Here is a 12,719-nt window from a genome sequence, read left to right on the forward strand (position 1 = left end):
CTTAGTGAATGTTTGAATAATAAATGAATGACAGAACTAAATGCACATGCTGATGCCTTTAGTAAGCTGAGAAGCAGGGAAGCAACGTTATGCTATCACAGTACCTTGACAGACTGGGGCTGGCGCTGTCCACTGTCCCAAATCAGCACATCGAACTGTATCAGCTCCTCTCAGTGTGAAACCCTTAGCACAATGAAAGCTACAGTTGCTGTTGTACTGAAATGCTCTCGAAGACAGGGAGCAATCCATGCTTCCGTGGACAGGACTCTCCAGAGGCTCACAGGCAATGGCTAAACGGAAAAAGTGATTGTCTGATACTGGGCAGTAGAAGGGCTCAATTCTTTCTCAGAAGAGCCCCTTGAGAGATGCTCCATCTTTTCGACCCACATCGTCAGTACATGCAGAACCCTAAATCCTCCTTTTTCGAAAAGAGGTATCTGCCGGGAACACCTTGCCATGCCTCTGTTTACCTGGATCACTCACCTGCCCTTCAAGTCTCAGCTTAGACTTCACTTTCCTTAAGAAGCCTTCCCTGCCCACCCCAGCTTGGGCTAGAAGCTCTTCCAGTGTGCTCCCACAGCCCCTGTTCTTGAGCTGTTCATGCTTTATTGTAATTCTGCCCCTCCCCTTAGACAGCAATCTCCTTGAGGCTGGTGTCATTCATCCAGAGTTTTATTCCCAGAGCCTGGCAGTGTTTCGGACATTGAAGGTGCCCTTTAGATATTTATTGGCAATATTTGTGAAATTGGATCTGGAAGGAGGAGATATAGAACAGACTGGACTTTTAAGGAAAAAGCTGGAACAACGTACCTTATTGTTGGCACTCTAATACTGAGCGCTATAAAATGATCCTGAAAGAGCCTTGTCTCTTGAACACAGGATGTCATCCTAATCAGACTTCAATTGCCACGTGAGTGCAGCCCAAGGTCAGTTCCTGAGCACAATTAAGCCCCGAGTGACCTCAGTTCTGATAAAGACTGGCTTCCTCCTGCTTTTCCTTGACAAAGCATGTCATCTCCAGGATACTTCTGGAGTTTATCAGCGTATAAAGATTACCTGTACACTGTGACCTTAGACCTCTGTTTTTTACAGAATCAGGGCATTTAAGAACCAAAGACCCTCTAGTGTTTCTCTCTTACTTGGCAGATGAGAAAAGTGAGGTTCAGAAATTTTAAATGACATCCCTAAGGTCTTATATGTAGACAGTAGTAGAGCTGGGTTTATAATCCAGGTCTCCCGGGAATTCCCTAATCCAACATTTAATTTCCCCCATATCCTAGTCCCCATTTTTGCTTTATAAGATGAAGGTGTGAGGCAATTACACAGAATTCAGTTTTGTGGTATTAGCTAACTGCCTAGAATTGTGTCACAACCTCTTTTTCAATGCAGTGTTCCTTTGATCCTTCGTCAAAGGCTACCACTGAGGGCTATGATGAGCAATCTCTCTCTGTGTCCTAACAGCCACTCTTCTGACTCCATCTGAAGTATAGGAAGGACACTGACCCACAGCTTCTATACACCAATGAGGCAGGGAGGGAAAAAAGAGGCAGAAACAAAGGCTCTCTGCGAGGTACATTATACAAGCTATTTAATTGTATACTTTTTATATACTTCATCCTCATTGAAGCTCCTTGCAATCCATAGCTCATTTCATGGAGGAGAAAACCATGCCTCCCGGACGCTGAACAACCTGTTTCAGTGCCAGAGCCTGGAGGAAGTCATCCTGATGTTAAGAGCCCTTGATCTTTCCACTGTGCTGTGACTCCTTCCCGGTGCACTGGGGGCTGCTAATGAAAAATCCTACCCTCGAAAGTTGGCAAGGGTGCAGTCCCTCAGCCAGGGCCAGTGCAGCAGAGTGTGTCCCAGCCCCTCACTCGATGGTCAGGTTCACATTCAAATTTGTAGCTGGAGCCATTGCAAAGGCAGTGAGGGGATGGACACAGTCCAGGGTTCCTTTGCTAGGGGCTTCCGGGAGCTGACACTGCGTAGCTGGAGAGAACAACCAAGGACAGAGAGAAAGGTACTAAGGAAGGAGAAAAACCATGCCCACAGCTAGAGAGCAATGGTGAATCCATCTCTGGAAATCCAGGTGGCGCTAGGAATCTGTAAGGTTCAGGAGACCCTAGTGATGTTTGTCCAGACTTGTATATAGTACCAGGCTTCAGGGCGACCTAAATCTCTTTAAAATAAAAGTCTCCTTCAAGCTTTTTCTAATGTCCTTTATTCCCTTTACTGCTATAAACCTGTCCTGGTAGGTCTTCTAGTGTCTACTTACAGATGTAGATGCTATCCTTTCCCTCTTACGTGAAATTTATGAATGAGGTCATTCTGAAATTGCTTGAGGGCAGTGAGTTTTGGGGAAAGGAGGACTTTTAAATTTTGTTTAAAATAAGTAGTAAAATCAGCCTCTTTTTTTTTCTAGAGCCTGACACTCTTTTCCTATCCCAGATGAACACAATCTAGCTGAGTGGTAGGTCAAAGGAGAGTCAAGTTGTGGTGATTCAGGCCAGTTTCTCCATAAGCTAGCCAGTTTCATCTGTGCTCCCATCAAGAACCAGGTGCAGTGGACATTATACATCCCCAACTGCCTGAAACTCACCTTGACAGACTGGAGCTGGGGCTGTCCACACCCCCGAGGCTGTGCACTGCACCACCTCTGGCCCAACTAATGCAAATCCCTCTTCGCAACTGAAGCTGCAGCTGGACTGGTGCTGGAATGCTTTTGCAGAGTGGAGACAGGTCATGCTTCCTTGCTCAGGAGACTTCAGGGGTGGGCACTGGACAGCTAAAAACAACCACAGAATAATGGCATGAGACCTTAGATTATGCCTAGCACCTTGGAAGCTTTGAGATGCTGCAACAGCTGTCTGCATCTTCCCAAAGTGTCAGGCAGGTGAAGAACTTTGGTGGTTAAATGGTACTTTCAATAGCTGTTTGGAAAGATCCAAGCATCCTTTTGTTGTTTACTTTTTAAAGAAGCAAGGTAAAATGATCAAATTAATAATACCCAACCCCTAAATCATTATTGTACTCTGTTCACTTTGCAATTAACAAAGGGAGAGGGACCCTTTTGTATTGCTTTTGCCTGAGAATCAAGAGCTAAACTGACTACCTCACTCCACAGATACAAAATCATGCAAATTAAAATTAGTGTTACTCTGGTTGACGGGTAATAGTCATCAGCAGAATTTCCCATCTAACGTAGATCCCCATCCTTTCCCTTGTCTTTTAAATGGGGGAAGCTTGTTCTCCCCTCTGAAATTCTATTTGTGAGTGAAGATGGAAAGAACTGGGTGTACGTACCTACACACTGTGGAGGCGTATTCGTCCAGATTCCAGAAGCCAAACATTCCAACTCGCTGGGTCCATTCAGCGTGTACCCTTCAGCACAGTGGAAGCTGCACTGTGTGTTGAAAGGGAAGCTTCCCAGAGGGTGACTGCAGTTCATGAGCATGTGTTGAGGGAGGTCAAATTCGCTACACTCTGTGACTGTGGGGACGAAATATTGATTTCTTTCTTTGCGGGTGGAAAGACAATGTCAGGTTTGCTAAAAGCTGAGCTGTTTGTATAACCCACCTAAACCAATCTCCCTGGACTTCTAACCCAACCTGTTCATCTTTAGCTTTGTATTGGTTGCATCTTGGGAAATAATCATTCTTTCACTGGTTTTTATTCCCAACAAGCAAAATTAGCCTGAAAGAGTTCTCTTTGTTTTACTGCCTTTTCATTTCCCTTTTACCTTTTGAGATTTGGGGAGGAAATGCTCTCTCTAAGAATAAAGTGTTTTAACCCAGAGTGTGTGTCTCTGACACCTTGAGTGAGGCAGACCGACGGATGGTTGAGAGAGGCCCTAGGACTAGCCTTTCCTCACTGGAGCAGCTCCAACGTGATTTTCTCCCTGGCATCGCCTCTAGCACGAGACCAAGGACCACAATACTATCAACAACATAGTGGCCTCACCGTATTCACATTCTGGCCCATAGAATCCAGGGTAACAGGAGCAGGTGTAGTTTCCGATGGTCTCAATGCACTCTCCTTGCTTGCTGCAGGACATATCCTGGCAGGAGGCTGCATGGATACAGAAGGGTCAGGGTCATGGGCATTCCCAGGAGGTGTGAAGAAAAGCTGGACTCATTCCAAGTCACAGACTCGGTCCTACTTGGGTAAGCTTGATCTAGCCAGACAGCAGAAAAACCACAGCATCCCCTGGAGAGCCAGCTTGTTCCCTGTGAAGGACACTGTCGGAGCCTGCTGGAGCATTCCCTGGCTTCTATTTGAGGCTGCATTTAGTGTTGCCTGAAGAGGGGTTGCCATGTGCGGACACAGAGGGACAAATAGAGCCACCAATGCATGTGTAGACAGTGAAACTCCTCTGTGTGGTACAAAATAGTTGTGGCTTTTGACTAAGAGCGTTCATAGAGTTGTATTATTATGGAAACTCCTATGGCAGCTATCACAGCATGGAGGTTAGGAACCAGGGGTGTCAGGGGTCATGCATACATAGGCAGAATCCACGCTCCACTCCCTAATATTATGTGGCATCAGGCAAGTTACTTCTTTGAGCCCAACCTGCCCACTGTTAGGGCCAAAGCTCTTCCATCTTTGGTCTAAGTCTATGCCCGACACCACATGGCGGAGGAGCAGAGGACCTGAATGAGATGTTTAAGACCTACTCATGGTCAAGGACAAATGACCTTATGGGGAGCTGTGTCACAAGTCTAAATATGCCAGATTTAGATGGTACAGAGATGACTGGCCTGCCAGGCCCTCCTCACTAAGGCTATGCCACTTGGGTGATAGCACAGAGAAGGGGCAGAGTTTCTTTCCTGTAAGAGACTTGTTGAGGGTGTATGCATTATGCCCTTGGTGGTAGATTAGTATTAGAATTGATACCTTGAAAGCACTGAGAGTGTTTTTATCGATGAGGTCATAGCTGGGAGCACGGTCTGTGGCTGGACTCTTTTCTGGTGGTGTTTCCTAAGCCCAGCCAACCATTGGTCTACATTGGGGTCTATCACAAGAGGAAATCCATATGTCCCATAGCAGGTTGTGCTACTTGGTCTCTATATTCCCTCTTAACCCTGAGATGCTGTAGCTCTATAAGCCATGCAGTGTTCTACAGCAGGAAGTTCTGATGGCAGCCAGTGAGTCTGGTGAAGCTGCCCTGAACCACTGGGAAGGGTTCCAGGTAAAGAGAAGATGCAGGAAGCAACAGGAGTTCCTAAATAGAGGTTCGGTCCATGTCTTCCACCCTATTTACCTTGATCCACCAGTGCCTTACAGTAATACCTGCCTGCCCTGTGCTCTCAGAGCATAAGAATTTTGTTCTAACTGTAGCTTCCTTAGGGTCTCAGAACTCTAGGAATGGCAAAACAGCCAATGTTCTGCATTCTATTCCATTTCAGGGTTTCCAGGCAGGTTAATAACTTATCTATTTCTTGGATCTCCAGGAAAGAACATAATGGTGATTCAATGAATCAATCTTTTTTTTGTTTTCCTTGACACCTTGTTCTGAGATCTAAGAAATCCTGACATTAGGGAATTATTCCAGCTTGGTTTTTTTGTTGCAGTGTAGTGTACCTATCTATTTCTCATCTATCTCCCACAGAGGACTGATGGTTCCCTACATCCTTTACATCTTGGATGGCAAAATGGCAATCAATGCCTAGAGTATTGTATTAGTGGAGGTGGAAGCCAACTGCGTTTGGGTGAAATTGTACCCATTAGTGATGCCTGCCATTGTTGCAGGCTAGAGGAGTGGCCTTGTTCATTATCATTCATGCCAGTAATTTGCAATCTCATTTCTTCCTTGCAAGCTTTATTGAGGAAGACTGTCTTGCAGAAATGGAGGCTGAAGTTTGAGTGGGGAGGGGAAGCAGTGGCATATTGGAACATCTCATGGCAGCCAAGATAATCTGATCAGGACAGTTGTAGGGAGGCATAGCCCAGGAAGGGTAGGGAGCTGACTGAGAGAGCAGTAGGATGAGCTAACACTCCCGTAATGTCCGTCCTGGCCTATAAAGCACAGGTCATTATTTTATTTATTAAATATAATAATAAGTTATTTGTAAAACGAGATCTGACCACATGACAATGCGTGTACGGATATGTTTCCCCTCAGCTAGGAGGCTGTATGAGGAGAGGGAGAAAGTTCAGGGGATACTCTATACTCTGTATTCTGTTCCATTATTGTTGAGGGCTTCTGAGGGGAGGTGTTTATAATCTAACAAATTTAGAACATATATAGCAGAGTGTGGCATCTGTAAGATGATTTATTGAAGAAGAAGCTTAGAGTATTCAGGACTCTCTTGCCCGGGGCAGTCCATACTCTCCCTAGCTACAGTGTTTGTATGCTACCCAGGGCAAGGTGGGCTCCTCTGGATGGGAAGCCACATCAGAAAGATGGAATCAGTTCTGGCACGAGGCGCATGACCACAGGACGACCAAGCTTTCACGCAGGTCTGCTTACTTTGGAATCTGGAGAGTGGAGAATCAAATATACTCACAGGATCTCACCTTTAGTTACCTCTTCCCTCTCCTCACCCCTCATCCCCTACCAAAGTCCAATGGACCTGGAGATATGTTGCTGTTGAAGGGAATCTGTAAAGCACTGTCATCCTTGGTCATGTTCTCAGATTGCCTCCTGAGAATGTTGAGCAAAGAGTGTGGTTGCATATGTGGCTAAAAATACCACCTTTGGAGTAAACATGAGTTTGAAACTGGCTCCATCATCAGGGAACTTAGAATCTTGGGTAGGTTCTTGAATAGCTCTGAGCCTTTCCCTCATCAGCAAAATGAGGGCAGTAGAAGGAGCTGATTGATGAGGTTCTCATGAGGACTACCTGCAACTAATACTAAATAGACTAATGACACATGAACTAATAGTAATGCCTGGAACATACTGGTGTTCGATAGGTAGTAGTTACAACTGTATCTCCTAGAGGCAAGGCCAAGTTCCCTCTCAACTTACACAGTCTCTTATGCTAGGGCACAGTGGTACAAAAAAGCTCTGGACATAAATTTTAGGAGACAGATCTCCTGAGCATCTATTTCATCAATTATAAATTAGAAGGGTGGACCAGATGATATTAACATTTCCTTCTGGCTTCAAAAGGCCAGTTTTCTCTAATCCTGAACTTATATTCTTCAAGGTGCTCAATAATGCTGCTTGATTGACAGTTTACTCTTTGTTTTCATGTCCCTGACTTTGAGACTCAATGTTATTGACTCAGGGGCTATATTAACGAACCAGGGAAGGCATTTTTTATAAACAGTCGGATTTCCGAGCAGAGAAGGCCCTACCTGTATAGCACAGTGCCCGCTTTTTTTTCCCACAGGGCTCATCATTCCACTTGCCGGGGGCTGACAAACTCTTGATGTAGATCTCCACGCAGTCCTGGTTGTTCTTCTTGTTGTTGGGCTCGTTGTCAGCCCAGTTCTCAGCCTCCTCAGTGAGAGTCTTTTTGGTTCCCACCCAGGTCCATTGATTGTTGATCTTTCGGATGCCAATCCAGTAGTAAGAACTGTAGTAAGGTATGGCCTCATTGAGGTAAGCAATCTCATTTTTATTCTGGATAGCTACTAAATCCGTGTAGTACTTCTGGCAGAAGGCCCGGGAATAATTCCATGAATATGATTTGTTGCTGTAGTGATAGGTCCACGCTGCCACTTCTTTCTGGTTAATTAGCTCTAAGGAAAGGAAAGTGTGGGTCAGGTTAGCACCCCTAATGAGAAGGAGATTGTGAGCATAAGGACACTTCTGTGTAGTCAGATGAGTTTGACTAGAAGACAAAAACCAAAAACATGACCATTTTATGTCTAATCTAGTTGTTTTAAGGAAAAAGAGTGGTTTCCATCTTTTACTTGAAAGTATACATGAAGTCGGAATAAGAAAACGTCCTCTTCTGAGGATCCTTGGTATTCAAGAGCTGGAACCATAAGATACCAGAGTTGGAAGGGACCGTAAAGGTCATTTAATCTTCTCCTTTTATGAATGCAGGAGACATTGAATCATCTGCCCAAGCCCAGAGTAAATGACATGTAAAATGTCTCAATGGCTGCCTCATATCTCCAGGTGCTTCCTCTTCACGGGGAAAGTAAGCTGCTTTATGATGTGGCACCTACCTGCTGGTCCAGCCTCATCACCCACCATATTTACTTTTTTAGCAAAACGTTAAGTCCCACTTCCATGCCTTTGCAGTGCTCTCGCTGCTTTTCTGGCTGCCCTGCCCGCTTAGGCGTGGTAACCTTCCTCCCCTACTTTCCTGACTTCTCCAGGTGGGCTTGGTATTCAGCTCCCACCCTGCCCTTCTCTGTCACCACCTCCCCTACGGCCAGGTATTGCAGCATCTGTCTATATGACGTGGGTCGCATGTGCTAGATTTTGAATCCTGACGGTGGTCTCTTTTTACCCCTGGATTCTTAACACCAAGCACAGAGCGTGGCACTTAACAGGCATTCGCTCCATGCTTGTTGGGTGAAACACAACAGGTTTGTGGCAGAGGCTCATGGTACCTCCCGGTTTGCAATCTTACACTTCATCCCACTGCTCTGGGCTGTTTCCCTTCGATAAATTACTCTACTTCCTCCATCTCTGCTTACTCACTTGTTAAAACAGGGCTTAAAACAGGCCTTTTAAAGAGATGTTTGTGAACTCAAATGAAATAAAAAATGTGCCCCTTAAAGGTATAAAGGGTATTATGATGCCAGGTATTGTTATCCTAGCCGGTGGGAGCTCACCCCAGCCAGAAGAGGCCAGTTCCCATGTGAAGAGGTGTACAATGTAAGCAATCAAACCTGGAAATGGCTCTATTTCCTGTTTATAAAGTCACGTTCCTATTCAACCTTCTTCTCTGCTGCCCACAAGAGGGTCGTTTCCGTTTGTCCCTCCCTCACAGGCACCTCTGTGGCATTTTTTTCCCTGAAGACTTTATTCTGATGTCACCAGGGCTGCATATTGGCTTGCAGGGACTCTAGGCAATTTTGCCTTTGGAGTTCCCTTCCTCGATAATAAAATATTAAAAACTGTATTTTATAACTGCATTGGTATAAAGATGAACATATTAGTGTTATACACTAAAACATTTTGGGGCAGCCTAGAAGGAGATGATTTTTAAAGAAATTAAAGCATTTTTATGGGTCCCTAAAAAGTAACGTGGGCCTGTGTCTGTTGAGTCTAATGGATAAGTTGGCCCTGGGTATATATGTGTAGGTTCTTCCTGAAGCCTTTTCTACCAATAGGATGGTGTCGGGTGCACTTTTCCTCCAGGAATCTGGGCTTGAACTGTTTTCTAATGCCTCATAACAACCGGCTACCATCCTTAACTTCTCCCATTTGGAGAAGTCACCCTAATCACTGAGGGCCAGGTGAAGGGTTAGCATAAACTTTACCAGCGATGAGGGCACTGAAGCAAAAGAGTTGGGTGATTCTGAAGACCACTCTCTGAAATCTCCAGTTCCAGATGGCTTTTAGGCAGCTGGCCTGTAATAAGAAAAGAAAACTTCCTTTTAGTATCCACGTGCAATCACTGTGGCCAAACAATTCTAGTTAATAATCATGGTATTGAGTTACAATCCTGCCTGTTTCCATTCGGGGGTGGCTCAAGCCCTCTGCTCCCTTTTTATTTCTCACTGCTCTGCTTGAGTCCTACCCCAGTTGGACACTGCACCAAGGCTCAGGACAAAATTCATTCCTTCAGTCATTCAGCAAATATTTATTGAGTAACTACTTTGTGCCACTAGTATTTGCTTTTCTGACATATTTTGTAATATTTATGTAAATAAACACTGTCATTATTATTATGCAATAATCTCCCTTTAAGAACTGGTATGCCATACCCAAGAGTACTAAGAAGTCACACAGAAACTCCATGATCCATACAGTTGTCTGACCTATACTTTGATGCACAGAGCATCAACTAATTGTGCTGTGCTATGTCGTCTATCCTGTATTATTGATCTATGTTTTCTTTTCTTGCTTTATCATTTCAGCATATATCTATAATATTATCCAATGCTTAATGTATACATGTATATATACATACATATATAATTTTTATTAATATATGAATAATAAACTTATCCCCCTTGGATCTATAGCAAGTATGATTTCTCATGAGCTCCCTTCTGTTGAGATTTCATCAAATCTAATAATATTTTTAAAGCGTTTTTAGACAAATAAGTTCTGTAAATGTTCGTCCAACACCCTCATGTTACGCATGAAAATACTGAAGGTTGAAGAGTCTAAAGTAACATTCAAAAGGACAGAAGCAGAGCCTGACTTTGAAACAAGAGCTTTTTCCACTTTACTTTCTTACTTTTGTAAACCTCCAGGCTTTCAAATCCATGCTGCGTTGTTGTCGATGATAGAATGTGACATGACCAAGCCTAGCTGCCGCATCTGTACTCATCCAGAGCTACCCCAATATAACCACCAACATAAAAATTGTGCGTTTGCTTTGCAACTGAAGCTTTATTGCTCTTCCAGCCAGATTGCTACCCCAAACCCTTCCCATATAGAAATTCTCAGTTGCCACAGCTGGGCTCCAGAGATCGATGATGTAGGCTGTATGGGGAGGGTGGGTGGTGGCAGTGTGTGTGTGCACGTGCACAGTGCATATACACTGTTGACTACAGCCAGACCAGACAGTGAGGTGGATATTACACAGATCAGTGCAAGTCTCCCAGATAGTGGGGTTATCTTTGTATAAGAAGCCTGGCACTTTTCCATCTAGGAGTTTCTGAATATTGGCTTTAATAAGCAGGCACATTTTGTGTTCTTATGAACTAGGACACTGATCAACTGGCCTCTGCAGGACCTATTATCAAACACTGGGAGTATCATAATGTTATGATTTATGGTGCTGTTTATTTGCACAGGAAGTATGGCGATAATCCCTTAGCGGAAACTTAATCCCATGGAGTTCTCTGTGGATTGTATTATATCACCAGCTATTATTAGTACCATATTTCTATTCAGTACCCAAAGAGTACCATGCCAGGTTCTATAGCAGAAATCTTTAAACCAGAATGAGCCTGGCTTCCCAAGGGGTACACAGACAAGGAGGATTTAAGTAAACCTGTGTTCAGATTCTCAACTCCAACATGTGCACTTTCCTAAAACCAATCTGCCTACAAATGTGTCCTTCTCCCATTTTATAAAAGAAATCATACCTTTTATAACTTGACTCTTATTTATCATTAGGCCTTGCCTCTGTATGTAAAAAACATCAGTGGGTGTGCCAAACAGAGACCATCCAAAATATTGGTTTAGATCTTGACAACTTGAATGCTTCAAATGATAGTGTAACAAATCTGTTTCAAGTCCAGTGGTTTCCATTTCTCTCTTTTCATCAGCTTTGATGAAGACCCACTTAAGATGTCAGGTGCTAGACCATTGACTACATGTTGATAATACATCACTATGTAATTTGGGACATGAAACTTGGAAGGAATGCAAAGAATTGAGAGACATTGCTATAATAAGCTTCCATTTCCATTTACTTAGTCATATGAATAAAAGTCCTTAATGCTTAAAAATCCTCAAAAAACGAAATTTAGGAATAGAATTGATGCTGAACTTGTTTGATTGTATCAATAAATAATATTCACACAAGGTTACATGAATAGGGAAAAAGCCCCTCTTCTCAAGTAGAGATGCATCTTCAACAGCACTTTAAATAGGGAAGTTTAAATTACTTATCAAAATTTGTAGTATGTTTATGCTATTTTACTTAAGTGTGTACTAAAAGTAATTGTCATGGTAACTCAGTCAAAAAGGTGAAAAACTTAGCAGAGATTTATGGTTTCAGAAAATGCATCTTTTACATTTCAACTTAATTATGTTTTTATTTGTGTAAAGAAGTATGATATAGTGATCAGTAAAATACTTTAACCTTAAAAATGAATTAAATTCTGTAGAGGAAGTGAAATAGAAATAGGTATTAAAGAAGAGAAAATGAATAATATAAAATTCCCTATTATTAGAAACTAGTTTATGTTTTTTTAAGTGATGAGTGTTGTCAGATCACTATGATATTTTATTCCATTGGATAAATTCTAGGAAATAATGTTATATTTATTTATTGTAAAAGGCCAATCTTTATAATGTACTGGAAATTCCATCTTTTATTTAAAAACTTATGATGAAAAATTTTAGCTCTCCACTTAGAAAGGTTCAAGAGGTTATCTAGTTTTTCAGGATTTTTTTGGAGGTACAGAAGCAAAACTATTGCTGGTGAACAGCACAGTAGTGTAGCCTAATGAAGGGGACCTCAATATTTGCCTTTGAAACTCTACTGCGTTTCTTCTCGGGTAGATTGGAGGAGGATCGCAGTGTTTTTAATCTAGTGGTGCTCTTCCTGTGCCCTTAGAAAGTGGTTTTCTTCCTGTAGAGAGTATTTCTAGGGGTTTCTCTGGCTTTGGGACCAGCTCAAGGAAGTGTGTTGGGACAGTGACCAGGTGAGGCTCCTATTTCCCTACCTCCATTCCCAACTCCTCCCACTATCCCAACAGAGCTGTTTTATGTTTTAACTTGTTTGTTTAAACTTTTCAGTATGGTTTGGTTTAAACAAAATAGAGAGACAGAGAGAGTGCTAGTTTTGAACATTTTAAGGTTTTAGAGGACTGGTAAGTGCTTCTGATCAAGACACAATATCTAAGAAAGGAAAATGCAAGTCATTGTGTGTCCCCGGCTTTAATCTGACCATACTTTTCTGTTT

At 42.9% G+C, this 12,719-nt stretch overlaps 1 protein-coding gene across 1 annotated transcript in view; it reads right to left on the reverse strand.

Annotated features, from left to right (window-relative positions):
- Positions 1–10,346, reverse strand: part of SELP (selectin P) — a gene marked incomplete at its 5' end in the record, with an annotated part of 31,042 nt that extends 20,696 nt beyond the window's left edge. Inside the window, 10 exon segments of the mRNA XM_082654761.1 lie at positions 105–290; positions 1,805–1,832; positions 1,836–1,915; positions 1,918–1,989; positions 2,600–2,785; positions 3,304–3,489; positions 3,961–4,068; positions 7,303–7,689; positions 9,391–9,481; positions 10,317–10,346. Coding sequence (XP_082510887.1) covers positions 105–290; positions 1,805–1,832; positions 1,836–1,915; positions 1,918–1,989; positions 2,600–2,785; positions 3,304–3,489; positions 3,961–4,068; positions 7,303–7,689; positions 9,391–9,481; positions 10,317–10,346 — 1,354 coding nt within the window.
- Between the last annotated feature and the right edge of the window lie 2,373 nt (positions 10,347–12,719).

Source organism: Grampus griseus (assembly GCF_964374135.1).
Source record: "Grampus griseus genome assembly, chromosome: 1".
Taxonomy (NCBI): domain Eukaryota; kingdom Metazoa; phylum Chordata; class Mammalia; order Artiodactyla; family Delphinidae; genus Grampus; species Grampus griseus.